The sequence below is a fragment of the Prinia subflava genome, chromosome 24 (genome assembly GCF_021018805.1).
Source record: "Prinia subflava isolate CZ2003 ecotype Zambia chromosome 24, Cam_Psub_1.2, whole genome shotgun sequence".
NCBI lineage: Eukaryota > Metazoa > Chordata > Aves > Passeriformes > Cisticolidae > Prinia > Prinia subflava.
The window spans coordinates 606,300-633,314 of NC_086270.1; the positions used below are offsets into that span (position 1 = coordinate 606,300).

The 27,015-nt window shown below is 52.8% G+C and overlaps 1 protein-coding gene and 1 long non-coding RNA gene across 4 annotated transcripts in view; one reads left to right on the plus strand and one right to left on the minus strand.

Moving 5' to 3' along the window:
* RPS6KA1 (ribosomal protein S6 kinase A1) overlaps positions 1–13,824 on the minus strand; it is a 31,599-nt gene extending 17,775 nt beyond the window's left edge. For 2 of the 3 annotated variants that reach the window (XM_063418780.1, XM_063418779.1), the window contains exons 1-2: positions 13,669–13,824; positions 7,822–7,866 (exon numbers count right to left, since the gene is read on the minus strand). In XM_063418780.1, the coding sequence (XP_063274850.1) occupies positions 7,822–7,866; positions 13,669–13,731 (108 nt within the window). In that variant the 5' untranslated portion in view covers positions 13,732–13,824. The remainder of the gene's footprint in view (positions 1–7,821; positions 7,867–13,668) is intronic. The other variant, XM_063418781.1, reaches the window with a different exon arrangement.
* On the plus strand, positions 7,880–18,913 carry LOC134561648 (uncharacterized). The gene is made up of 3 exons (XR_010082955.1): positions 7,880–12,101; positions 17,480–17,706; positions 17,788–18,913. It is a non-coding gene; the product is annotated as an uncharacterized LOC134561648 (long non-coding RNA).
* The last annotated feature ends 8,102 nt before the right edge of the window (positions 18,914–27,015 follow it).

Consider the following 27,015-nt stretch of genomic DNA (forward strand, 5'->3'; position numbering starts at 1 on the left):
ACCTCCTCGTTTTGACTGTACTTGTGTGGTGGATCCTCTTCAATGCTCCTGGGAGCCCCCAGCCTGAGAAATCCTGTGGGACACTGAGCAGAGACATGGCCCAGGCTGGGAAGGGAAGGGCTCAGCTTGGGGACCTGTGCCTTGGAGCCACGGACGCCCTTAAAGGAAGAGGGAGATTCTTGGAGCAGTCCAAGAGGCTCTGCAGGGAGAGAGAGGCGTCCTCAGCCCTGTAACTCCCACCGAACAAGGGCTTTTGCTGACAGACAAAAGCCTGGGGGACACTGGGGCCCGAGGAGGAAGGGACAGGCGGGGTGGCTTTGAAGGTGGAAGTCCTGCACAAAGTCACTGCTGCAGCCCGGGGGCGCCGGGACCTCGGAACAGGACCCTCCCAAGGAGTGGATAAGGACAGGGGCGGATGCCTGGCAGGAGCTTTGCAGGAAGGGATTGCTGAGAGGGAGCAGGGCTGCACATTTCACTCCAAGGACTGTTATTGGTCTCCTGAAAAACAAAACCAACCAAAAATGGGAAAGGGAGGAGAAACCCAGAGGACTCAGCAAGGTCTCTGCCCTGCAGGGGTAACGTGGTGTCCAGAAATCCTCAAATTCTCAAATCATCACTGCCCTCGTGCCCAAACCCTTACACAGCCAAGGCAGGTGAACCAGGGAATGACCAGCTCCATCGTGGTATGGAAAACCTTGGGATCCTCCCCTCACACGGCTTAAACAAGAGCCTGACTCCTGGAAACACTCCGCTGTCCTCCTGGGGCAATTCCTCCCCACTCACAGAGGCAACCAAACTGTGTAAAATTAACCTGGTGACTCCTGGGAAGGACTCTGCTGCTCCTGCAGTGGTCCTGGCTCCCCACAGTGGGGTCACAGGCAGATCCCCAAAGAGGGAGCTCTGCCACGGGGCGGGCAGGGTCACACTGGCACCCCGCGAGCACATTCCAGCAGGTGGCACTCAGAGCATCTTCAATCTCCAAATCGCGTTTCTCATCTGGAACGGGATGGGGGAGCCCAGAGCAAATTTCATAAACAACCCCCTGGGAAGATTCAGCACCCCTGATAGAGGGATCTTGGAAATTTTTAAGGGATGAGGGGTTTTCTCAAGCAAAGCCTGAGGCTGAGGAAGGGAGAAGGCAGATGGTGGCTCACACAGCTGAGCCCCTGTCCTTGTGCTTCACAAAATCCTTTTTGATCTGCTCAGTTTTTAACCAACTCACTTCACAGGGAAACCAGGGTATCTGCTTTATGTCAGAGGGCTCAGGTCGGTTTGGGGATGGAAAGAGCAGAGAGGCTCCAGCACAGGCACCCCCTTGCACTCCCGGGGCTCCTCCTGCTCCTGGCTCTGTCCAGGGCTATGTTGGCAGCAGATCCTCAAAGTTTCTTAAATAAATAAATTAATTAATACAATTTCTCCACCCTTACCAGGCACCACAAGCTGCAACTGGCCAGGGTCAGCTGACAATGAGCTGTTTGGGCTAAAGACACAAGCTCAGGCAGAAGATGTTCCCAAACCCCACAGAGACTTCCCAATGGCTCCAGTGCTGCTGCAGCTCCAGAGCTGGGAGAGGAGCACGGGGAGCCAGCAGGACTTTGCACCCAATGAATCGTGACACTGGAGAGGAAAACACCTTCAACAGCCAGGAGCTCAGGAATTACTCAGTTCTGCAGCTTGTACGGAGCAAATCAGCCTCCAGTGGGAAAGAGCAAAGGATGCAGCCTCCCCTCCCTGCAGCCCTGCACACCCCCAGCAGGGAGGAAAGCTCTGCTCTCAGCACATTCCAGTCAGCTCTGCTTTGGTGGTGCTAAAGCCAGGGGACCCCGTCCCAGAATCCACATCCCCATCCATTCCAGAATCCCACTCTGAGGAACCAGCAGTAAAGCACCTCCTTCCACCAGGGCACGGCGCAGTTCTGCTACTTTCAGTGGAAATGCTGAAAACTCTTTCTAGCTGAGTTATAAAATACAACGCTGGCTTCACAACAAGAACCAAGATTTGTTTGCTGCCCTTGGAGTAATCGTGGGATGTGGAAACTGTTCTGTATTGCAGGAACGCCGGAATTCCACACTCCTCCCACAGCACACAGGCTGCCCTCCCCTCGCAAGGAACCCAAAAAGTGGCCTCAGGACTTGGAAAAGCCTTTGCTTGGTCCCTGCCAGGGTTGGTCTGTGCAGGTGGGGAGAACCCGGCCCTCTCCCACCCTCTGAGGAGGTCACACCTGTGGGACACGCTGAGGGAAAAGTGATTGTCACGTTTTGGGGGTGGCTGAGAACTGCAGCGGGGTTAAAAGCAAAAACACCCTGTCCAAAACACACCCAGAGCTGTGCATTACCAACACCCTCGTGAGAGCTCACAGGATGAGCTCTCTATTTTATCTTGTAATGTTCATAAAACCGCGGATGCAGCCAGCAGCCACCCCCTCCATGGCTCAGCTGCTCCGTGTGCCAGGGACAGGAGCACAGCGAGGAGAGCACCTCCATCCCCTTCCCAAACATGGAGATCACATCCATCCCCTTCCCAAACACGGAGATCACATCCATCCCCTTCCCAAACACGGAGATCACATCCATCCCCTTCCCAAACACGGAGATCACATCCATCCCCTTCCCAAACACGGAGATCACATCCATCCCCTTCCCAAACACGGAGATCACATCCATCCCCTTCCCAAACATGGAGATCACATCCATCCCTTTCCCAAACATCACACCACAGGGATTGCAGCCACCCCCCACACTGGGAATACCCTGTTTTGTCCTCTTCTCCTCAGATGCTATTTTAAAGGGCTTTTTTCTCCTTACTCTGTCCCTGGGGAGACCCCAGGGGTCCCCTCCTGGATCCCAGAGATGACCACTGACCCCCAGCAGTCATGGCACATTCCCAGTCCACATCCAGGCCTCCAGTAAAATCCACCTCTCTGACAGGAGGGATCAGTTCAGCCACACCTCAGGAGTGTTCTCCGCCCGCTCCCAGAGCAGCTCTGCCACAGCCGGGCTCCAGGCACGGCAGGGATGAAGCCCCTCCTTTTCTGTGTCCAGAGGGGTGACCTTTCCCAGCTGTGCTCTCCAGGACTGGCAAGGGAAGGACCTGCATTTCACACAGCAGTTGGGAAACCCTTCCTGCCTCAGAGCTGCAGTGAGATCAGCAGGAGCTGTTGCAATGCCTCTGCTCCCACTGCCCGGAGGCTGCCCCAGGCACACACAGAGGGCATTTCCTAAGGGAGAAGGAAAAGGGCTCCAGGCAAGGCAGGAATTCTTGGATAGCTGGGACTCCCCTCCCTGGATGGTCCCCACCCCGAGGCAGCCCTGGCAGGCAGCACAGTGCAACCAGAGGGAAAAGAGCTTTTGCAGCTTCACCTGGAGCTATGGAAGGATTTTACTGCTCATGTCCAAACCAGGCTTCACTTCCAAATAAAGCTGAGACTGGTGAAGCTGCAGGAACTTCAGGCAGCCTGTGTGTGCAGGGAGAATCCCAAACAGCATCTTGGCCAGCCAGGGGGCCCAGCAAACCCAGCCAAGGGCACTCCCAAGCTCCCAGTTGCTGGGATGGATGACCCAGTGACCCAAACCCAGTCTGGCCCCTTCAAAAATCAAATATGAATGAATTCTTTGGGGTCCTCTCCAGTGCCAGCCCTCACCACTGTCCCCTCCAAGTACAACACATGGTAACAGATTTTCAGGGTTTTTTTTCCTTCAATAAAAGAAGCTTACTGGAGACAGAACATGAAGCAGCTTCTATGAACTCACCCGGGGATGGAAATGGCAGAGAAGAAACAGGAGCGGTTTGGACGGGTCGGGGACCATGTGGGAGGGCTGCTGGAGCAGCCTCTGCTGCATTCCTCGTGTGCAAGTCCTGTAAGCTGACCCCTCTTCAATTATTCATTAGAGTCTGCAGCTCATCAGAGACTCTGCTCCTCAAACAGGCATTTATTTGTGTTTTTTAAGCCGCTGCTCGCCATAGCCCAGCCCTGCCAAGGACACAGAGCAGAGGCTCTGCCAGGAACAGGCCAGGCAGCTGTCAGGCACTGCTGGAGCAGCAAACCCACTCGATCCCTTCAGCTGACAAGGCAGAGCAGCCAGTCTGAACTCAGAGCATTACCAGTGACAGGCTGGAAACGCCAGAAGTTGAGTGGCCACAGCTGCTGCCCAGTCCCTGCAGCACCAGGGAAATTTCCACACAGCACCACAGCCCACTGGAGATGCTCTGCTCCCACGTCCTGCCCTGAACACCGCTGGCTGGGAGCCACAGGAGAGGGGCAGTGGGCTGAGAAGGATTTGCTGCGGTACCTGGCTCTTCCCACAGCCCTGCAGGTCCTGGAGGAACCAGCAGCAGCTGTGCAAACACGCAGAGCAGAGCACTCACTCGTTGTTTTGAAACCCTTCACGTTAAGAGGCTTAGTGATTAGAGGTGTCCAGCACTGACCAGGATCACTCCACTGGATGTGAGCCCTGTCCTGCTCTCAGCCTGGAGCTCAAGGGCAGGGCTGGCCCCAGAGCCCTCCCTCATTCCTTCGTGCCCTTGCAAGATACTGCAGGGAAGGACCTTTCTGCAAGCTTTACCTGGTCAGGATAAACCAACAGGAGCTACACAGATCTGGGGAAAAGCCTCATCTCCCTCTGCTGCACTGGCACAGTCAGGCTCAGCCTGGAGCCCTCCTGCCTGGTGTCTGTGGCAGAGCACAGCCCTGGCTCCAGTCTCAAAGGTCCCTTTTATGGCACAGAGCTGGGAGAGCTCAGCTCTTCCCCAGTTCTCACTGTGCTCTGTGATTATCACCCCAGAACAAGCTGATCAGCACCCTCAGCCCGTTCCCCAGAGAGAGTGTGGGCACACTCAGCTCTGCAATTCCACTCCTCTGCTTTTCATGATGAAGTGACTTCACTAATTGGGTGTTGTACTTCCATGTATAATTCCTCACGCTTGGCACCTTCAGGGAGCACAGGCTCACCCCTCAGCCAAGCTGGCTGCAGAGCAGGCTGAAAAACCCCAATTATGAGGGGTTCCATTCTTCCACTGAATTCAGTTGCTGTTCCCCAGCTGAACAAGGACCAGTTTCACCCAACCTGGCAATTAAAATTTGGAGAACACAGGAGAGAACAAGGTTCTGTACCCAGAGAGGCTTTCAACCACCAGCACCAAAGAGGATGGGAAAAAAATCCATCCTTGTACCCATCCTGCATTGGATCAGCAGCCTGGTGTGAGGGATGTGGCCATGACTAACCTGTTTTCAGTGCAAATTCCAAGCAGAGCCTCATCCCATCTGCTGTGAGCACTGACTCCTCCCCAGCACAAGGACCTTGCAGACATTCCCAGGGAAAGCACAGTGAGGAATGGGGCCTGCAGGGGCTTGTGCACCACAACAGCTCTTGAAAGGTAGAAAGCACAAGAGGGGGTGAAATGCACCAGCTGTCCTTGGTAGGAAGCTGAGCTGGAGCTACAAAAGCAGCAGGACAGGGCCAGCCTGGCCCAAAGCATCCCCTTGTCCCTCTGCAGTGGCCACATCCTCGTGTTCCAGGTGGGATGGCAGCAGAGGCATCACAGCATCCATCAACCTCACAGCACCAACAGTGAACTCCACAGCTCTTTTGAGGAACTCCTGGATTTCCTCCTTTTCAGGGAGCCTTTGGTGATGGCCCAGGCACACGAGGACTGCACTGGGCACATCCTGCTGACAGGGCCGGGAGGGACAGGGCTGCGCGTGGGTGTTGAGTAATCGCCGCTGTCGCCGCTTCAGGTTATTTTTAGCAGAGATCACAGAATGAGCTGCAAAAGGATGGCACAAACCTGGAAAAAAGGTGCCTTTTCCCCTTGCAGCTCTCCACACACAGCAGAGAAGGGCGTGGGAGGGAGCCTGAGCAAGCTTCAATGTGAGAATAGTCACTTCGGATGGTGACGGCCACTTGCTTCTCCTGCTGGAGGCAGAGCCAGAGCCAGGAGCTGGTGCTGATGTGTGACCACAGAAAGAACTGAAGCACACAGATGTCCTGGGTGCTGCCTGTTCCCCATCTGCAGCATCTCAGGGTAGAGCTTGCCCTCGAGTTGAAGGTATGTGTTTACAGGAGGGATTTCATTTGCCCTGCTAGCAAACATACCTTGTACAAACTTGGAAACGCCACCGAGGTTATTTCAGGAGCGCGCAGCAGAGCTCTGGGTGCTCAGAATTTACCCAAAATGGGATTGTCAGACACTGCCCACGGGCATTTTGGCCACGGGGCCTCAGGAAAGTGGAAGGCAGGACACCTGCAGCAGCACAGGGCTTTTGTGGCTTCTCTGCCCTGGGATGTTGGAGAACTTTGCCCACTGCTGTGCTCCAGCTTGGGCTGCACATGTCCCACAGAGCAGCAAAGGAACCTCAAGTGCTTTTTGGCTTCTGTCTCATGATCTTCCTGTGGAATGGCACCTACAGATGGAATCAGCCAAGGTTTGTCTTGGTGATGTCCTTCAAAGAGAAAAAATCCTAAAATATTTTTAAAGCAACTTCCATCAGGCTCATTTAGGGAAGGGCAGTTTAGCCAAGTGTTTGAAGATGAAAGAGGCAAAGTCTCAAACCTTTGAGAAACCCAGCTGGAATCCAACCAGAAAACACAGATTCCTTTTTTTCCCATGCCAGAGATGCAGGCACAGTGAAGAGTAGTAAAACCCCCTGTCCTCAGGGGAGGGAAGTGCAAATTTCATTGCCCTGAATTCATCTGACCCAAAGATTTCTTTGCAAGGCACTGAGCAAGTGCCAGGCCAGCTCCAGAGTGGGACAGAGAGGCAGAACAGGTAGAGATGGACTGGCACTGCTAGAAATCCACAAATGTCCCAGGGAAAAAAACTGCCTGAAATGTAGACAACTGGGGTTTAGGTTTAAATGTCCTTTACTAAAAATACAACGTAACCAGCTGGAAAAACAACCCAACAAGCCCCCAGAGCTTCAGCAGGGCTGATGATTCAGAGGGAAGCTGCCACAGGGCCCTTGCTGAGGGTGCAGAGCTCTTGACAGCCCTCTCAGGAAGGCAGCCCAGGGCAAATCCAATGTGTTGTGTCATTCTCCACGGTCAGAGCACGGCTGGATCAGGAAAGGAAATCCTGAAGGGATTATGATTTCACGGTACTGACATGGCTCTTCTGCTCTGCACTGAGTGCAGGACAAGAATGGCACAATCAGGAAATGCCCGTGGTGACAGCATCCTGCTGGTCCTGTACCTGGGGAGGCTCACAGCAGACAGATCAAGTCCTTCCCTGCTCATGTGTGGAGCAGGGTGAGCTTTAGATGTCTCAAGAAGGACTAGCAGGTTCAGATCCCTGCCCAAAACACGGGCACAGCAGCTCAGTCCTTTCTGTCATTCCCTGCTGCATCCATGGGGATGCAGAGGGCAACTTGGCAGGAGTGGAGCTTCTCCCAGCCCCACCAAGGCAAGAGAATAAACAGATACCAGACTCTCAGCAAGGGCAGCTGTGCCAAAACCATCAAATACTCCTGTACTCCCAGCTGGCAAGATCACAGCACAGAGAAAGGCATAAACACAGCACTGAAACACCCCAGGGCTTCTCACTGCTCACCCTCGGCTGCAGCCTCACTCCAGCTCCTGAGTGCTGGACTGAGGTGGCCCTCTGGAAAACCTTCCAGGCATGTTTGGATGACCAAAGGGACAGGAAGACAAGGGTTTATCTTTCCGCTTCCCTGTCTGCAGTCCCTCGCACTCCCACGTGCACTCCTGCAGATTTACAGAGCAGCAGCTTTGAGGGTGTGAAAATCCCGTCCCCATCCGCTCCCCGGGCAGCTCACACCCCCCACGCTCACAGGACCTGCAGACGTAACCCTGGGGCATTTTTTACCTTGGATGGAGGATTCCCACCTTCTTCTGGAGCTGCCTGCCCGTTCTGCAAAGGAAGAGAACCCGCTGTTAGCACATGCTGGGCATAGGATGGTTCCTCATGTCCCTCACAAAAGCTGGTGGCTTTGGGAGCCCCTCACGAGGGACAGACAGGGCAGGGTGGCACTCTGGACATGGTACAAGATGGTCGAACATTTCCCCATACACCAGACTCTTTTAACTTGTTTAAAAGAAAGCCTCTTGCCCAGAGAGTCTCTCCACACTTCCTTCCCCCAAATCAAATTTGGGCTCCTTATCCAATATTGCTCGTGGGGCAAACAGCCCCAGCGAGGATCCGGGGGGTGCTTGGTGCAGACCCCCCCGGGCACCGCGCTGCTCCTGCACCGCTCTGTGCTGCTGCCGGGGACTGCTGGCAGCAGCAGGAAGAGTTCACAACCACTGTGCCGTGACATCGCCTTTAACTGGAGCGTTTATCGGTTATTTATTACCTATCGAAGCTGATACCTGCAGGGAACCTGCCCCACCCGCCCGGCTCCAGGCCAGCCCCGCACAAAGTCACGGCAGTGACCTGACCCGGGCAGCACCGGCTGTCACCGCGGGCGGGATCGGGTTCGGCACCGCCTGGGGAGGCCGCGGGAGCAAAGGTGGGTGGGATTTCATTGAGACACAGATACTCAGAGCAGGATAAGCACGTACAGGAGGTTTTCTGCAGACTGTGGAGAAAAACAAGGGCAAGAAGACTTTGCTTTGACATCTGTTTGCCCTGCAGTCTCGGGCTCCAAAACCCATGGCATTCCTCTCCTCCTCTGAAGGAACAAGGGCGGTTTATTCCCTCCTTTTCAGAAGTTATGGGCCAAGTGAAGAGTTGCAATGCCAGTGGATTCGAGCCTCAGATCCTCGGTGGAATGACTGGGTCCTGGAGCCTTTCAGGAACTGACAGAAACGAAGGCAGCTCCTTGTCTGGAGCAGCAAGGATCCATTGACACGATCAACCTGACTTCTTCCTCAGGTCTCCACTACACTGCAACACTGACATCTCTGTGGACCCGATCTGAGCTCCACAACTCACCTTAGCCCCAGCTTAGCTTTAAGTTCAAAGCAGTTTCAGCCAACGACTGAAAAAAGCCGCAGCAGCCCCACGCAGCCGAGCCCTCCCCGAATGCTGCCCTGGTGTTTACACGGAGCTCTCGGTGCCCCCAGCACGGAGAGCAGCTGAGCAGTGCAGCAAGAATTTGTGTTTGTGAACAGCCCCCACAAGGCAGGGGGAGACACGGCACTGGAGATAAGCACACTTGGAACAGGCTGATGTTTACTGGCTCAGCTGTCACCCATCCACTCAGAACTGGCTGCTAATCCAAACCACAGCTCGGGGAGGGCTGGATTTCTCTCAAACAGCTGAAGAAGCAGAATTTCTGTGTTGGACAGAGGGAAGCAGTGCCTGGCCCTTGGTCTGGAGAACAGATCCATAAGGCACACGCCAGGAGAGGGGTGAGCAGATGCAGGGGGTGTCCGAACCCTCAGCTCCAAGGGTGAGCTGGGAGACCCCAGGTGATACCTCCAGAGCCACCAGGCTTTCAAGGACTGAGTTTTATCAGCTCCCTGCTCCGAGGAAAACCTGTCCTTCTGCTGCTGACAGAAACCCATCCTACCTGGGATGGGGAAAGAAAGAGAGCAGTGTCCATGCCAGGGAGGTTTCCTGGGCATGCAGGTCCCTGGTCTTACAGGGATGAAGCTCCTGATGAAAAGGTCGCTCTCTCGGGCTGACGTAAGTCAGATGTGTGAGCAGAGAATTGCAGTGTTTGGAGCCAAGTGCTCTCCTTCTTCCCCAGAGCAAAACCAGTCCTTATTCCCTCATATGGAATTGGAGGGCCATTTGTAAATGTTCCAGATGGAAACACAGCTCCAGACTCATCACCTCCCAAGATAAAATATTCAGCACGTCACGAGCAGAGCTGAAATAGTTTGTGGGTTTCTGGGGCTGACATTTGCCTCTTTAAAATGTTTTATTTCTGCCCTCCACACCACACACGGGGGGAGCAGGTGCAGCTGCCCTCTCACAGAGCTCTGGGGCTGCAAAGGAGTCTCCCAAATGTGCTGCTCTGAGAGAGCTCCCAAGATCTCCCTCCTGCAGCAACCAGGCAATGTCTGCTGCAGGAGGGAGGCACAGCTGCTCCCTGGGGTGCCCAGGGCAGTGAGGAGCTCATCCAGGCTGTGTCAGAGCAGGGCTTGGGCTCCTGATGAGGCAGCCACAGGAGCCTCACGGGAGCCCACAGCCTGTCCCTGCAGCTGCCCTGCTCCGAGGTGAGCGGGATTACAGAGCTGATCTGCCGGGCACGTGGAGCAGCCAGGGCACCTCTGCACTGACCGCTCCTGCTGCCCAGAGGTGACACAAACCCCTCCTGAGCACAGGCCGGGCGAGTTTCCTTAACAGCACACAGGAAAGTGTCCTGGAAAACAAGTGCACTCAGTTACGCAACTGCCAGCCTGGCTGAACTTGGGAGATATTTATCTTAGGACATCTTGCGCTTTAAATCCTTTTAATTCCACATAATCCACTGCACAGGGAGCAATTTCCAGAGCAGGCCAGTGTGCTCTGCTGTGAAACCAGGACGAGGAGCATCCTGGCAGGGCCGAGGACGGTGCCCAGTCTTGCTCTGTGGTCACACCACCAGCTCAAGGCATCCCAGGTTATCAACAACTCTGCTGCTGTTCCTGCATCCTCACGTTTTGAGGTGCCCCAAAACACCTCACGAGTACCACAGGTACCCAGGGATGCTCTTTCACCCAACTCTGATGAGCCATGAAACACTCAAGGAAGGAGCAAGGAAAGAAAGCCTGGGTGAACCCAGAGCTTCTGCTAGTTTGACACTAGAACAAAGCATGTTTAAATTATTGCCATTAAGTGGAATTTATGGATCTTGCCTATTGCAGCTCAGAGAAAGGAAACAATTCTACAAAAATAGAGACCTCCAACGGAACTCTGGTAGCCCAAACAGAGGAGTCTCTGCACAGGGCACGTCAGAGATGACAGCCAGTCAGCTTCTCCCTTGTCCTTGATCATGGTTTGCACAGCCCAAGCTGCCATGCTTCAGAAAAGAGTTATTCATGAGTAGCTCCTGATCAATAAAGGGTGATACATATATAAAGGCAAAAATAATTAGCTTGAAGTGGTGGAGTTTGGCACAATCCCATGTCAGTTGCATTGTTGTAGGTTTGTGTAATGAAAGAAGGATCTGAAGCAAAGCGGAGCCCTGATGCCAGATCCATCGCTGTGGGGATGAAGTCATGGAATCAAAGAAACACAGGATGGTTTGGGATGGAAAGGACCTTAAAGCCCATCTCATTCCCTCTGCCATGGGCAGGGACACCTTCCAGTATCCCAGGCTGCTCCAAGTCCTCTCCAGCCTGGCCTTGGGCACTGCCAGGGACCAGGGGCAACCACAGCTGCTCTGGGCACCCTGTGCCAGGGCCTGCCCACCCTGCCAGGGAAGGATTCCTGTGTCACTCAACTCCATTCTCCAGTGTTTGTACTCTGCCCCAGCCACGTGTTTCTGCTACATAAGCAATATTGGAATAATAGAAGCAGAAGAGAGAATGGCAAGGGTGAAAACAAAAGCAGGAGAAATGATTATAAAGCTCAGCCTCAGGACAGAGGGACTTGGCTCCTGGCAGGGAGCAGTTCGAGCTCCCAGTGCCACCCACTCCCACGCATTTCCCTGGCACAGCTGAGCTCCGGTGGGCCGGGACAAGGGGCACCACGGGGCCAATGCTCCCGGTGGAAAAACCCCAAATCCCTCAACAATAGGACTGATGCCTCCACCGGCGCGGTGACAGCACCTCTGCTCCATGACTCAGAAAGCAAAGGTCGGAGGAAGCCGGTTTCTAACCTGGATGGCAGCGATCCCAGGGCAATTTACGTAACTGGTGTTCCAGAAATGTCTCCTTGCTTTCTCAGTGGTGCCACCTCTCCCAGGAGTGGTGAGAACTTCCCCCTTGGGCCCCTGCCCCTGGCGATTTTAGCCCCAAAGTGCAAAACTCCTCCCAAGCCCAGTTCCCTCTCCGCTGCTGGGTCTCAGGGAACTCTCTAACGTCTGACCCAGGTGTAGAGGTGAAGAACACCTGGATTATTTTCCTCGCTGTAATTAAGAGCGTGTACTTATCATTTTAAACCAAAGAGAGGTGAATTGCTAAGTCCTACTTGAGCTCCTGAGACGCAAAAATCCTGATCTGCTGAAATCCCACCTGCACGTGGTGCCTGACTGACCCCGAGCCGTGGCCAAGGTGAGATGGGGGAAGGGGAGAGCCAGAGGCTCCCTCCGCTTTCAGTTTACGATTAACACCCGCTCCTAACGCAGTGAGGGCAGTCCCTGCCCTGAGCCCGCAGCTGAGCCGGAGCCCGGGGCCGTTTCCGCTCGGAAGCGATCCCGGCCCCGCGGCGCTGACACAGCGCCCGCCCGGCACCGGGACAGCCGGGTCAGGCACCGCCGCGCCCGCGGCTCCCGCTGCCCCGGGCACCCCCGGTACCTTCCTCCCATTATGAGGCGAGCGGCGTTTTCTGGCTTTTCAGGCATCTCCCTTCTTAGGAAGGGAAGAACCACAAAGAAAAAGCCCTGTCTCCCAGCAATGACCTCCGGCCTGGCTCTGGGCACACGACATGGTTTGGGAATTGCCGCAGGACTTCCCTCCTCTCCCAGCACAAATTCCTCATGGCTCCAGCGCCTTCGTGCCGGGTGTTTGGCCCGGGCAGAGCCTCCCCACCTCACGGGGGACTCCAGGAGAAGCTGTGCCATACCTGGCTGATGAAAATTAGGAAACCTCACCTGGAATGGGCAGTGCCTCCCTGCTGTCCCTGCAGCGGGGTGAAACGCTGCCTCTGCTCCAAGCACAGACCTCTGCAGAGGCAATTTTAAACAGGAATGGGCAAATCTCACCAACTAATGAACCATGGAGACATCCCCAGGTATGATAACAGTGACACCATCGAATCCAGAGCAACAGGAAAGCACCACGGTCTGTGAAACACCCCGGACAAAGTCCCCACCTCCCCTCTGGGAGCTCCGGGAGAGCTGCTGGTTCCAGTTTGAGTGAGATGTTTAAGTGAAGAGTGCCAGGGCACAGTGCCTCAGCCGGCTGCTCTGCCGTGGGTGACAACTGCTGCAAGCTGTCCCTTCCTTCGGAAATGGCTGTGGTGCCAGCCTGCAGATGTGGACAGGGGATGGGCTCCATCCCGCACATCTGGCTTGGGGGTCTCAATGAGGAGGAAAAGAGCCAAGCGGGAGGGAAGAGCAGACGTCCAGCCAAGTGACACAGGAGCGTGATTGGAGTTGGCGGCGCAGGCCTGTGCGAGAGGACGGCGCGGGGAGGGTGAGGGAGAAAACCCTCCGAATTGAGACCTTTATTCCCTGGGCCTTCAGCCGGGTCCGCTTTCCCCTGTGCCAGGGAGATTTGGGAGCTGCCTGCACTCCCTGAACGACCACAGCCCGCACGGGCAGCAGCGAGCCCGGCAGCCCCCGGTGCCCCGACCACAGCCCCGGGCGCGCACACTGAGCCCCGGAGCGGCCCCGGAGCGGCCCCGGAGCGGCCCCGGAGCGGCCCCGGAGCGGCCCCGGAGCGGCCCCGGAGCGGCCCCGGAGCGGCCCCGGAGCGGCCCCGGAGCGGCCCCGGAGCGGCCCCGGAGCGGCCCCGGAGCGGCCCCGGCAGCGCAGGGCTCCGGCGGCCGCGCTGCCCCGCCGCGGGAAGCGGCTCGGGGCGGGCGGCTCCGCGGCCGCCGCTGCGCGGGGTCCCGCCGGGCGCTCCTTTGTTCGGCGGCGCCCCCCGCCCCGGAGCCCCCCCGGCCGTGCCCGCTCACCTCCGTGTCCAGATGCACCAGCTCCATGTCGGGCCAGGGCTCGGGCAGCTGGGCGAGCGGCATCGCTGCCGGCGGGTGCCCGCGCCGGGCTGGCTCCGAGCGCCGCCGGGCTGGGCACCCACCGGCTGCGGGCCGGGCGGGGCGGGGCGGGGGGCGGGCGGGAGGCACCGGGGAGGGGCTGCGGGATCCTCCGCCCGAGCAGCCGGCAGAGCCAGCCCGGCCGGCGGCGGCACCGGGAGGGGACGGGACCGCGGAATCGTTCGCGTTGGGAAAGCTCCCCCGAGAGCATCGAGTCCAGCTGCTCCCCCGGCACTGGCCCAAGGCACCGCGAACCCGCCAAGTGCCACATCCACACGGCTTTTAAATCCCTCGAGGGATGGTGACTCAACGTGGGCAGCGTGTTTTAATGCCTGACCACCCTTTTGGTGAAGAAATATTTCCCAGTATCCAAACTAAACCTCCCCCGAGGCAGCCTGAGGCCGTTCCCTCTCCTTCTGTCCCTGTTCCCTGGAGCACAGCCCGACCCCCCCGGCTGTCCCCTCCTGCCAGGAGCTGTGCAGAGCAGAAGGTCCCCCCTGACCCTCCTTTCCTCCAGGATGAGCCCCCCCAGCTCCCTCAGCCACTCCTGGGGCTCCAGACCCTTCCCCGGACACCCCCCAGTCTCTCAGTGTCTGTGACCTCACAGTTTGAGGGGCCACACCATGGCCAGGACAGCCCAGATGATTTCCACTGGAAGGCTGAAACCTCGGGAAGTGATGCCTGGGTGCCCCATGAAATAATTGTTCTGGGCACTTGGGAGCCTCTGCCAGGGAGAGCTGTGCCTGAGCCAGTGAAAGAAGTCCCTGCTCCTCTGTGCCTTGGGAAGATTCTTCCTCTGGGAGTGTCCGGCTGTTTCCTTGTGTGCACGACCTGCACCAGGAAAGGTGGTGAGGACAAACACGGTGACACGGCTCAGATCGCTGCTGAACTCAGCAAACTGCTCCAGGAAATCCGGATTCCAGGTTTGAGATGTGCCATGAATCACTGCCCATCACCTCCTGCAGTGCCCCTGGAATTCCCTAAAAAAGGGGATAAAGAACACATCCACCTTAAAAACGGGTGTTCAGAATTCCTGGCTATCCTCACCTGTCAGGTTCTCAAATAGGAAAAAGTTTTCTTCTACTCATAGTTTTCCAAAGCCCAATGCACCACGTTTTCATGTTTCATTATAAAACTACTTGTAAAAAAAACCCCAAAAAACGAAACAAAATCTTTTTAAAAGATGCATCACTGAGGGTTGACTTCATCAAGGTGTGGCTGGAAATATTTAACGAGCCTGAGTGGCAGCCTGCAGAGCTGGGACTGAGCATTCTGAGGGCAGGTGTCCCAGCTCTTTACCTGTTCCGAGTGGGCAGCAAACTCTGAAAAAGCCAAACTGGGACAGAGCTCAGTGCTTTGAAAAATTCCAATTAATCTCCAGAGCACGTGAAGCTGCTCTGTGAGTCATCACCGGGACCTGCTTGTGATTTAGGATAGAGCTGTCATCTTGTCTGCACATGGGGGAGTGTGGAAAACTCCCAGGGCGGCTGTTTGAGCTGGGAGTCGCTGTTGCAGCCCTGTGCCCGGAGCCCCAGCTGTGCCCTGAGCACTGCAGCCCCAGGTGAAGGCATTAAATAACACAAATCCAGCCAGCTGCACTGACTGTGGGCCTGTTAGAGCCAATTAAACTCATGGCACTTCTGCTGGAGCAAGTTGGAGCAGATCTTGTGGAGGGTTGTTCACTCAGCTCCAAATCACCCCCAGCGTCCCCTCACTGCCTGGGACACGGAGTGCCAGGCCCCAGCCCCCAGCTCCCCCTGGCATCAGCAGCACAGAGATGTCAACACCACCATCCCATTTACCTCCCTCCTCGGTTTCCAGACCCTTTCCCTCCCTTTCCTCTGCTCTGCAGGAATGCAGGGGGAGGTGGGTGCAGGACAGAGCCCCCTGCTTCCTTTTTAGCAGGAGAATGAGACTCTTGGTGGTACTTCCATGGTGGTGAGACAGGATCAGGCACAGAGCAGGAACCTGGAGCAGCTGAGGGGGGATCTCAGGCTGATCACGAACTCCAGGGAAATTTCTGATTCTCAAATCACGTCTGTTATTATTATTTTTTTTAATGTTACAAATATCTTTGGAAGTGTTGAAAGGTTATAGTAGAAAATCAAGTTTTCTTTAAGGCTGCAGTGAAAGGTTCATGGGCAATATCCAGAACAGGACCCATGGAGAGCATGGAGACAGGAATGCTGCTGCTCCCACCCCTGGCAGGTCTGTGGGGATGCAGGAAATCCATCTTATTTCATAACAGACAGACAGACAGGCTGCCCCAGGACCTGACAAAGACAGAAATCATGAAGCTTCACCTAAATAAAACTGCCAGATTATCCTGTCCACTCCTTTTAGCAAAACAGCAAATGAAAGACTTTGGGGAGATCACAAATGACTTGTGTGTGATTATGCTCTGCATGTCTGCAGCTACTTTTGTTAAAGGAGAGGATTTTGCTGAGGTAGCTCTATAGTATCTCAAAATTATAATAACACCCCAAAAAGTGTTGTGGTGACACCACAGTGATGCTGGGACAATGCTCCAGCCTCTCCAGGACTCCAGGAGAAGCCATCTGTGGATGGAAGGTGTCCCCCCACTCCTGCACCAGGTGAATCCTGCTGGGTTAACAGAAGGTGGAATGTGCCACAGGAGAATGCTGCTAAGTTCAGGGCAGGATGTCAGTGCAAGAGAAATGAGGTAGTGGTGTCCCCCAGGATTTATTTCCAGTCAAAGAACAGCCATAAAAAGCATCCTTGATCCTGGAAGCAGAGTGCAAAAAGCAAAATCTGCTGTTTGGGTGACTGTCACGGCTAAATACAGTGATTAAAACATATAGCCTGGCATTTTTCTGAGACAGTTGCAGGCTGGGAAGAGCTGCTGCTGTGGTAAAATAGACATTCAGGATCAGCTGGATCCTTTGTCAGTGCTGCATTTGCTGAAAATTCAAAATACTGAGGGTTTAGTTGGTTTTAAAACCATCAAATCCTCCTCAAATACTGTTGTAGATATTTTTGCCTCTGCAGCTGGCTGGCTGTGTAACATTTCTCCTTTGCAGAGAGGCTGACAACATTCGTTAAGCCAGTTAAAAGAAAATTAACTCTATCCCAGCCGAAACCAGGACATCCCCAAAGCAGATGGGGACTGATCTGTATCATCCCTGCCAGATCCAATTTTGACTCGCTGTTCCAAAAGCTGGCCCGGTGATTCCCCTGGCCACACAGTGACCCAGTGGCTCACTGCATCCTTTCTATTTTTCTGAATCCATGGGCCTCTCCTCCCCCGCCTGCTTTGTGTGATGCTGCCTTTACACACACCAGGAAATGCAAAAAAGCTCACAGGCACAAGACCTTGCAAAGCTGAGTCCCAAATATCTGCTACAATTTACAGACTCGTCTAATTTGCTAAGACAGTCAATTAATTAGAGCTTGCAGCACCCCTCTTTGTACTTTTAATATTGACCAATCAGCAGAGCTCGTTGTTGTCCTCACAGGGAAACTGAGTCAGGTTTTCAGTGTCAGGGCAGACCCTGAACTCCGTGTCCTGTCTCTGATCCCCGGCTCTCCATTCACCATCGCATTTCTTTGCCTCTTCTGCTTTGTTTTGCCACTGTGGAGGAAGAGATGATGGATCACCTTGTTTTGATCCCAGGAACATTTTTCCTTAGTGTGGTGCAAACCGTGTTGAAGATATAAAGCAATGGAAATGAGAAGAACTGGCTGCCTTTACGAGCTTTTTGATTTCTGACAGATTTCTTCCTGTTCCTCCACGCCGGGTGCGATTGCAGCTGCTTTGAATGGCAGCGTTTCCCCAGGCAGGTCCAGGCAGTGGCTGGAATGCAGGAATTGCAGCAGCAGCAGGATGCAGAGCAGGGGAAGCTCAGCCCGGGCAGTTCCTGCTCCCTGGGCAGGGGCTGTGCAGACTGAGGCTCATCCACGGAGCAAACACCTCCAGCCTCTGCCGACATTCCCGCACAGGTGAGCGCCGCCTTCCCTTGCTCAGCTCAGATGCATTTCTGAAGGTGTCCAGCACATCTAAACCCTTTTTTTTTTTGGCAGAATAAACTGTATTTTGCCTGCTGGCTCCCAGACTCTCAGTGTGCCAGGCCCACCCTGCTCCTGCGCTGTATTTCTGCATTCCCACACCGTCCCTGCACCCGGAGCTCCCGAAGCCCCTCGTGGAGCACACGCAGCTCAAGCCAGGGATTTCTGCTGCAGAACTGATCGGGCTGTTGGCTCCAGGAAATGTGCTCAGTTTGTGGATTTTGCACCTTCCTCCCAGGAAAACTGAAGTGCGGCCGAGGGAGCGGTGTGAGCCGGGATGTGCCCGGGAAGGCGCTGGGGAAGGAAGGAGCTGCGAGGCAGCGAGGCCATATCTGCCGGTTGTCATGGATACAATCGCTGCCCGTCTCCTGTATCAGTTACCTTCCCTTTCCTGGCTGCAAATAAACCAGTGCCGGCCTGGCTCCTGCGCAGGACACAGCCCTGACACCCCAACAGAAGGAGAAAAACATTTGTTTCAAGCCCACACATCTCACAGCATCTGAGGGGAGAGTGGGAGGTGACTCGGGTTTTTGGTATTCAAACTATGCAGGGCCGATAATGCTTTGCCCAATTCCACGTGGTTCTGTCCTAACCTTTGGCCATTTCCTGGGACCCCAGGGGAGCTGTTCCATGGCCTGTCCATCCTTCTGGATTCCCGAGGAACTGCTGAGGATTGGGGATGTGTTCCCTGTGCTCAGCACACCCCAGCAGGGCTCTGCAGGCTCCAAGGACCAGCGCTGCCTCCAAACATCGAGAGGCCACGGCTCAAACTACACCCGGAATCGTGGAATTTTGGGGTTGGAAAGGACCCTAAAGCCCATCCAATTCCAGGGCAGGGACACCTTCCCCTGTCCCAGGCTGCTCCAAGCCCCAGTGTCCAGCCTGGCCTTGGGCACTGCCAGGGATCCAGGGGCAGCCACAGCTGCTCTGGGCACCCTGTGCCAGGGCCTGCCCACCCTCACAGGGAGTAATTTCTTTTGTAAAAGATTCCTTTTTCTACATCAACAAAGCTTTTTCAAAGTCCATGTAAAATACAAGCATTTCCTTACCTTTTCTTTTTCAATTTAATTTTTAGAACAGGTTTGCAGCCCAGGTGGGAAGTTATTTAGAGCAAGTTATCCATCAAATTTTGTCTTTAATGAGCACACAGCTATGTTTGTAGCTTATTTCAGTGTAGGGCTATGTGAGGGAGTGAAAACATGAAAGAGAAAACTATCAGAAACTGTAAACAGAAGTGAAGCTGCCAGGGCTGTTTGCACTGTCCCCCAGGAGGGAGAAACCTGAGTAAACACAGCACTCAGTACAGTCAGGGTTTATGGTTCTTTTAGGTTTAAGAACTTGTAAACAAATGAGGGGCTTTTAAGAGGATACAAAAAGATACCCATGGTTTTGTGCTGCCTCCAGAGCACACAGGTCCCACTTTCTCCAGACAGGGGAGGGAAAACAAAAGCACATTTCAACAGAATTCCAGCTCCAGGGAGAGGAAAATGTCATTCCAGGGTTTGCGGTCTCGAGCTGACATCCTGCAACCGAACAAGTCTGGTCCTGCCTCGCAGGAGGCACACACAGATACCTGCTCCTAATTACCCCATTTCAGGGTTTGGGATGCCATCATTCCACAGGAAAAACAAAGAAACCATTTCAGAATTGGAAGCAAATATCAGAAATCCTGATGAGAAGCCAAAACAGCACAGAAATTTTCCTTAGGGGGACCCCAAACTTTCTGATTTAATTTCAATATATGACTGGCAGCATTTCACTTCTCAGTCCCTTTACCAAACAGACACCACTGCACACATCCAGCCTTGAAAAGTTACATCCCAAAATAAGCATAAACTTCTAAAATACAAGAAATTATCCTGGCCAGGCACATTTTGGCCTAATGGCTGATTGTATCAGGTAGGAAGGCACAACACAAACACAAGTTTTTGGAGAGGCAGGGAAAAGAGGTGCCTTTATCATTTAGGGAGAGAGAAACAGATCTCTTCTAATAACAATTGTTTCTGTATTTTATAAATGCTTCAGGCAGTGCAGAGCACAGGGATGATCCAGTTGGCTCCAGGGCCAGGTAGGAGATACCTCCAAAGAGTGCTCAATGGGTTCCTTGTTGGGAACTGAACAAAAGGCACAACAGGTTCAGTGATGGAAGAAACTCGATTCCCTGGAAAAAGAAAATCTATCTGTCCCTCATCAGCATCCCCAAAACCCCCAAACAAACAGACTCTGGCCTTGGGGAGGCTCTGGGATTTTTGCAGCACTGCATGTCTGATAGCACACACAAAATGGGTCAGAAATGCAAGGCTGGTACTTTGCTGCTTGACTGTTAAATTGCTCTTCCCTGCATGAGCAAGTATCAGTTCTGTCCAGCTGGGCCTTTGCAGGCTCTGGTGCATTTCTGGGAGCTTCACCAGGAGTCCTCACACCTCTGCTGATGAGCGAGGGCACACTTGATCCTCCATTAGAAAAATCCTCTTACAGAATCATTTTTTCAGTGCCCCTCCAGCACGCCAGGCTCAGCCCAAAGGGTTTTCCATTAGCAGGCCACAAATCCACCTGCCCAATTCTTGTGTGCTGCTCTCGTTTCACTGTCATACGGCAGAACTGCTCAGAAAAGATAATTTCTAGCAACAAAAGCAAGAACTTCCTTTTATCTTTCTTCCTCTAAACTTTGTGGGCACCCTTGTGATGGAAGCCGCCTCTTTGTTACGCTGTGGCTGTGCCCTTCCTCTGTCACAGTGCAGAGGGGAGGGTAGTGTTGCTCAGATGGTGTTGTTTTACCTCTGAGGACTAAAGATCTTTAATAAAGAAATGTGTCCCCAAGTTCATGTCCCAGAATTCAAGAATGTCCCCTCTCGACTGCCTTTGCTTTGCTGTCCTGTGCATGCCCAGCCACTGAGTAACAGTAATTTACAAAGTAAAAACTTGATTAATCAGGTGCTTTGTCACCCAACGGGTAGATAAAAGCTTCAAAGGATGTTATTTTATGCCAAGAAAGATTTGGCCAGAGGCAGAGGGCAGTTTAAACAGCTCCAGCCCTGAAAGGTGGTTTGGATTTGCCACTGACTTCAGTGACAGCAAAACTGGGACTTGCATGGCAGGAAACAACTCCTTTCACCCTTTCCCCCCAGCCTGGTGTCAGAAATCGCTGGCCAGAGCTGCCTTCTCATTTTTCTATTTACAGTCTGCACAGAATCATTTTCCCCTCAACCTAAGCAGTCACTGACATAATGTTGGAGATAAATGTCCTGTGGCAGTGGCCCAGCACAAGATAGGATGGAAAAAGGGTCAGCGTGTCGGAAATGGATAATAAATAACATCAGATGTAACATTATTTAACTTAAACCTCTTCTGTTAGATATAAGGACTCTGAGATATGCTACAGTCCTAAAAACAGGATAACAATCATAGTGCTATTAGCTGTTAACACTGCAACACCAGATACTTGTTGAAAGGGATTATTGATCAACAGAGATGGAAAACAGTTTTTTGGCAGCTGTTTGCCAGTTGGAAGTTAATATGGGAGTCAATTACCACCAGATAAATGTCCCTTCACCAGCAGAAGCTTTCAGAAGAGGGAGATACAGGCATGGCTTTAAATATCATCACTATTCAGACAAAACCAGATGGGTTCGAATATCAGTACTGTGGTCTTAGAAATGAATTTTTCAGTGAAGTGAAAGGGTCATGGTGGAAAGCAAAGCAGCTCAAGAACAAGGCAAAACACTCCACACAGTGTGTGTTACCCCTCATGGTCCTGCACCAGCCAGAGGGGAAATAAAGTGATTTTTTCTCCCCTGTAAGACGGGGGGGACTGTGACTAAATGCCAAAACCTGCAGGACCCGCGAGTGGGAGAGGTGGAGCTGCAGAACGATTCCCTCTGGTGAGGAGAGCCCGGCACTGCACAGGGAATTGCACAAGGCAGCGGAGCCCGGGAATACGGGAGAGCTGCTCAGCAGCACGAGGGAGCCACGGCTCTGTCCCTGCCTCTGTCTGCCTGTGCAGCATCACCTGCTCGGACACTGCTGCCTCTCGCCGCAGGAACACAAGGAACTGAGCTTAAAACCAAAGCTGCTGCACGCCCCAGCGGGGCTGGGAGCGCTCAGACGCAGTCCCGGGCACGCAGCGGGTGACAAGGACCTTGGGCTGACATTGGGGAGGTTTATCTTGAACAATCTGTTTGCTCCTGCGTGCAGGGCAGGCTCACGGGTAGGATATCACAGAGCTGGGGCCAGCACACACCAGTGCCAGCGGTGGGGGCTGCCAGCCCGGCCTCCTCCAGGGGCAGCAGGGAGGGGTTTATCAGCATTCCCAGTCTGGGCTGTTTTCTGGAATCCCAGAACTTCACAGAATGCCGGGTTTGGGTCGGGAGGGACCTCAAAGTTCCTGTCACTCACCCTCTGCCATGGCAGGAGCACCTTCCACTGCCCCAGGCCGCTCCAAGCCCGGTCCAGCCTGGCCTCTCCTCCCCAAACACAACCCCTCAGCTGAGGCTGCCTCGTCCCTGCTCTGTTGCTGGAAGTTGTTCACTCATTAAGTTAATCACTAAACCAAACTCCCAACAATTCTCTGCAAATGGGTGGAACCTGCTCATTTCCCTGACCACAGAACAATCACTGCAGGTTTGTTATCTGCAGCTGCCAGGGCAGGGTGACAGGGCCTGTTCAATGGAGAATAAATCCTGCGTGTTTTCCAGCACACTCAGATCACCCTGCGACACTTGGTTTCAATGTTTGCTACACCTTTGTGCCACAGCATTTACATTTGTGACTGGAAATCTCTTTCTGCTTTTTCCCCTATAATTCTGGGTGCAGTTTTGTCCACTTTATCCAATAAATCTCCACCCCAACAAATGCAGAAATCCCCGCCCCAAGCAGGCACTGGGAACTGAACAAGAGGAATGAGTTTGGCTTACCAGGAGCTCATCTTTCCGTTCTGCATCCATTTCAAGGAAGTGTCATGAGGGTGTCAAGTGCCTTCCCTGCAATCTCGCCAGCTCTGGGGAGCAGCCGCTTCCTTCCCAGCTTTCAACACCGTCCTTGGAAAAGATAAACAGGGAAAGCATGTGCTGGGAGGAGATAACCCAACCCTGGGGCTTTGGGGAATGGGAAAGGTGGAGGGAAACCAGCAACTGGTGGCATTGCTTCAGCACAGTGCTGGTCACAGGATGTCATTCTGGGAGTCTTTAATACTATTTAATTTATTATTATTAAATTTTAAATTATAATTATTAATTTTTAAATTATTATTAAATTAATAATACAATTTAATACAAGGTAAAAGTTGCTGGCTGGCAAACCGAGCCCAGAGTTTTTTTACAGCATCAGGAAAATCACTGTGGTTAGAATTTTAAGGAGATTAGCACAGATGTTACAACTCAATTTCCTAGTTTTGGCTTGCAGAGCAAAAGCACACGCTCAAATACTGGAATATAAAAGCAAAATGAAGTAATACAAAAAGCACAGGAAACTTCAATAACTAAAGTATTATTTCTTTGAACCTGACCATTTATTCTGTGATCTCAGACTGAAGACTCAGCAAGTCTGCTATAAGCAGTTTGTGCCAACAAGCCTAAAACAGATCAGGCTTATAGGCTACCTATTTAAATCTGGGTTTAGGATAAAGTATCCCCTCCCAAGCTGAGGACAGATGAGATGGAGAGTGGCAGCTCTAGTTTTAGGCTCAAACTTTCAGGACATGTGCCACAGCAGCTGCAATAATGGCCTGAGGAGGAAAAGGAATGGTCCAGTGATTCTTAAAATAGAATATGGGAAGCCTAAGTTCAAAGGCTTGAGATAACACAGATAAACTCCTTTGCAATGTCAGCGATGCCTGTAAACCGATGAGGAACTGAGCACTCAGTCTGGATTTCGAGTAAAATCCTAACAAAAACTGGAAGGAGAGGCTCAGGGAGGGCTCCCACTGCTCTGGTAAATGCAGTTTGTCCAACACCGATCTCTGCAGGTGGCAGAGGATGGAGGCTGCCGGGGCAGTGCTGCTGCTGCTTCCCAGAGGCAGGCAAGGCTCCCCAGCCTGCGCCAGCCCGCTCCAGCCTCCCCAGGGCTGCCGAGCTGCGTTTGCCACTTGTGGGCCTCCCAGCCCATTCCGTGTTTCCTGGTACCACCGTGTGGCGGAGGGAAGGAACAGGCTGCTAATCACAGCGTGTTAATGAGCTAAACGGCCCCGCACAAATCCCTGCGTCCACCGGGCTGTGCCAGAGGCACCGGGAGGATGCCAAGTCCAGCCTTCCCCTGCCAACGTGCCTCAGATCCAGCTCCCCTCTGAAATCGTGGGTATTTTTTCCAAGAGTAATTAATTTAGTATCAAGGGAATTTTTCTCTGTGGGGCTTGGCAGCAAGGAAGTTAATTGGATCATGGTATGGCAGGGAAACCTGGGCACCTCCAGCCGGGCTGCAGGCCAACAAAACCCACCCACCAAACACCCCCAGCACAGGAACCACCTCTGCTGTCATCTCCAGTGAGAAGGAAATGATGAGAAAAGCTAATTTAATTGCCCAAGTTTACAATCAGAACTCAGAACCCCTAATACAGGAATGTTCAGCTCTTGTGCTGAGGTAAGACTGAATTCAATCAAGAAGCACCAAGACACCACTTCATTAGAATAAAAGCAAACAAAATCTGTCTGGGCAATGCTAAAATAGTAATCCAGAGGAACCAGATTAATAATAATCTAACAGTAACTTCTCTCCAGGAGGAGACTGCCATGTACACCCACCTCTGCACAGCAACCAGCAAACTCGAGAGCAGGGAAGAGCTGCTGCCTTTGTAAGGAGACAGTTAAAACGCAAAAAAAAAAAAAAGTTTTTAATAAAACATCTTTTAAAATTCCAGTCTTTCACATCAGAAATCTTCTAAAGCCAACTTACTAAAGATCTTTATCAGCCTCAATCAACTTTACTCACTCACAGATCCCCCTGTGCCATCTCCTTCCCATCCCTTACAAATGATGGTCTCACTGCAAATTGTGAGAGTTTAACTCAAACTCCATTTCATCTCCACCAACTGCAGAAGGTGCCATTTCTCAGGAATTATAGCAGCAATATTAGTCCCTGGGTATGGCATTACCATATCTGGGATGATTTAGGGACAATGAAATCCCTGTGCCATCAAGCTGTGTGATTCTTCTGACACAAATGATCCTGCAACTCAATATCCTCTGGATGCACTCACTGAATTCAGTCCATTTTCCTTCCCTGTTCCCTTTCAGCCCACCCGTGGCAGGGCTCGGGGATGGCAGGAGGACACTGTCACTCCTTCCAAGCAGAACTGAGCTCTGTGAAGGCAAAAGGAAAACTGCAGAGGGAAACAATCCTGAAACTCTAAACTGTTAACCCTAGGGCAGTGTGCTGGGAGGAGCAGGGGCCTGGGGAATGCTCCTAACGTGGTCCAGTTCTGTTCTTGTGGATTTTAGCCCAATCCACTTTCAGTTTAACATAAACCCATGGCTGGGGGAAAGGTGGTTCTGTGGGATATTGGGGAGTGACCACTGGCTGGCAACTTGCTCACATTAACTTCTGCTCACTCTAATTGTCACTGCTCTGGGGGGAGTCCAGAGATTTTGCTCTATAATTTATCAGTAATTTCACTGTTCTTAAATGCCCAGCAAACTCCTGAAGTGTTGGGGAAACAAGATCATCCCCAGTATCCACTTCCAGCACCCCAAAGGATTCAGAACTTGGCCATTCTTTTTGCAACTTCACCCATCAAGAGGCAAATAAATGACAACAGCAGCTTGGGCCTATTTCCAGCTGACTTGTGCTGAAATTAATAAACGAAGAAACTATTTAGTGACAGAGCCCTAATATTGCATGGATTTAACCCACCCTGGTGCCCAGCTCAAGGCCTGCTATGGAGCACAGATCTTATTCGCCTTTCTGCTGCCAGTGGTGACTTTCTGGACCCTGGATGTGACATTTCCCAAAGCTCCAGCAGGACAAAATCCCTGCTGCTGCAGAGCCCACCCAACAGACCAGCCTGGTAACTGCACCTGGCAGCACCAGTGCCGTTCCCAACAGATACACAAGGGACAATTTTCCACGTAAAATGATTACAATTTAGCAGAGAAATGTTCAGCTGCAGGCGCTCTGGCAGGCGGCGATGCAGATTTGTGGTGCCTCCAGCCACGAACCAGGCACGGTTCAGCGCCTGCTCCCCAGCTTTAATTTACACAGCTAATTAGTTGGATTTACTGGCTTCAGCATCCCTCAGCCTCTATTTGCTTAAGGAGAAATAGATGAGCCCTGCCTGTCGAGTCAAGCCCAACAGGCCAATAACTCCAGCAGCGCAGGGCACATGCAGTGGAAGCAGCTCAGATGCAGCAAGCCCTGGAACCTCACACCACAAACGTCCCCTGCTTTCAGAGGAGTTTAGGTGGCAGACACCGCTTAAAATCACTATTTTCGTGCTTGGCTGGAGAAAACATCCTCCAAGGAACCACACAGGGTCAGCACAGCCTGCTGGGGGTGGGAAGATGAGAAGTTAAGGATTTACTTCTTTAACAAAGAGCAACCCTGAGATCCCCCTTCATTAGCAGCACTTTGTTTAATGACTGGGGGTGAAGAGGTCGGCAGTGGACACAGGGAACACAACATTGCAGCTGGCACCTCGGCCACTGGCAGCCCCTTCAAACCCACTTCCTTTGGCAGTATTTGTTCATTTGTAGATGCACAGCAAGGTAAGACCCTACAAAAGCAAGGCAGGCTATTTCAAACTTCCTGATTTTGAAGATTTAATGATTATTTTCCTTTCCGCAGCCACGTCCCGGCCACTCCTGTGACTGCTCAGGACGTTTGGGGCTGTTTCTGGGTGGGGTTTAATGAAGATTATCAAACAGGATTATTCACTATTATTTCTTTTCTGTTAGACATACCAGCTATGGGAGGATGGAGCAGTTCCATGGGGTACATCCCAAACTGCCTTTAGAGCACGCGGCCGCTCCAGAACACTCCCAGCACTCCTGACATCGGAAATTTGTGGATGTGAAACTCTGCCCTGCTCGTTTGCACTGGATTCCCTCTGAAATCAGCGCAGGTTGAAACAGGTCACTGAACTTAATCACAAACAGACACTGAAATCCCAGGGAAAGCCAAGCAGAGATGGAAAAAATATTCCATCTGACAGTCACTGAAGGAGACGTTTACACAGGGGGGTTTGGGTTTAGCTCTGGAGTCCAAGTAGCAGCTATAAAAATGGTGCATTTTTACCCAAAAAATCTCGTCTCCTGC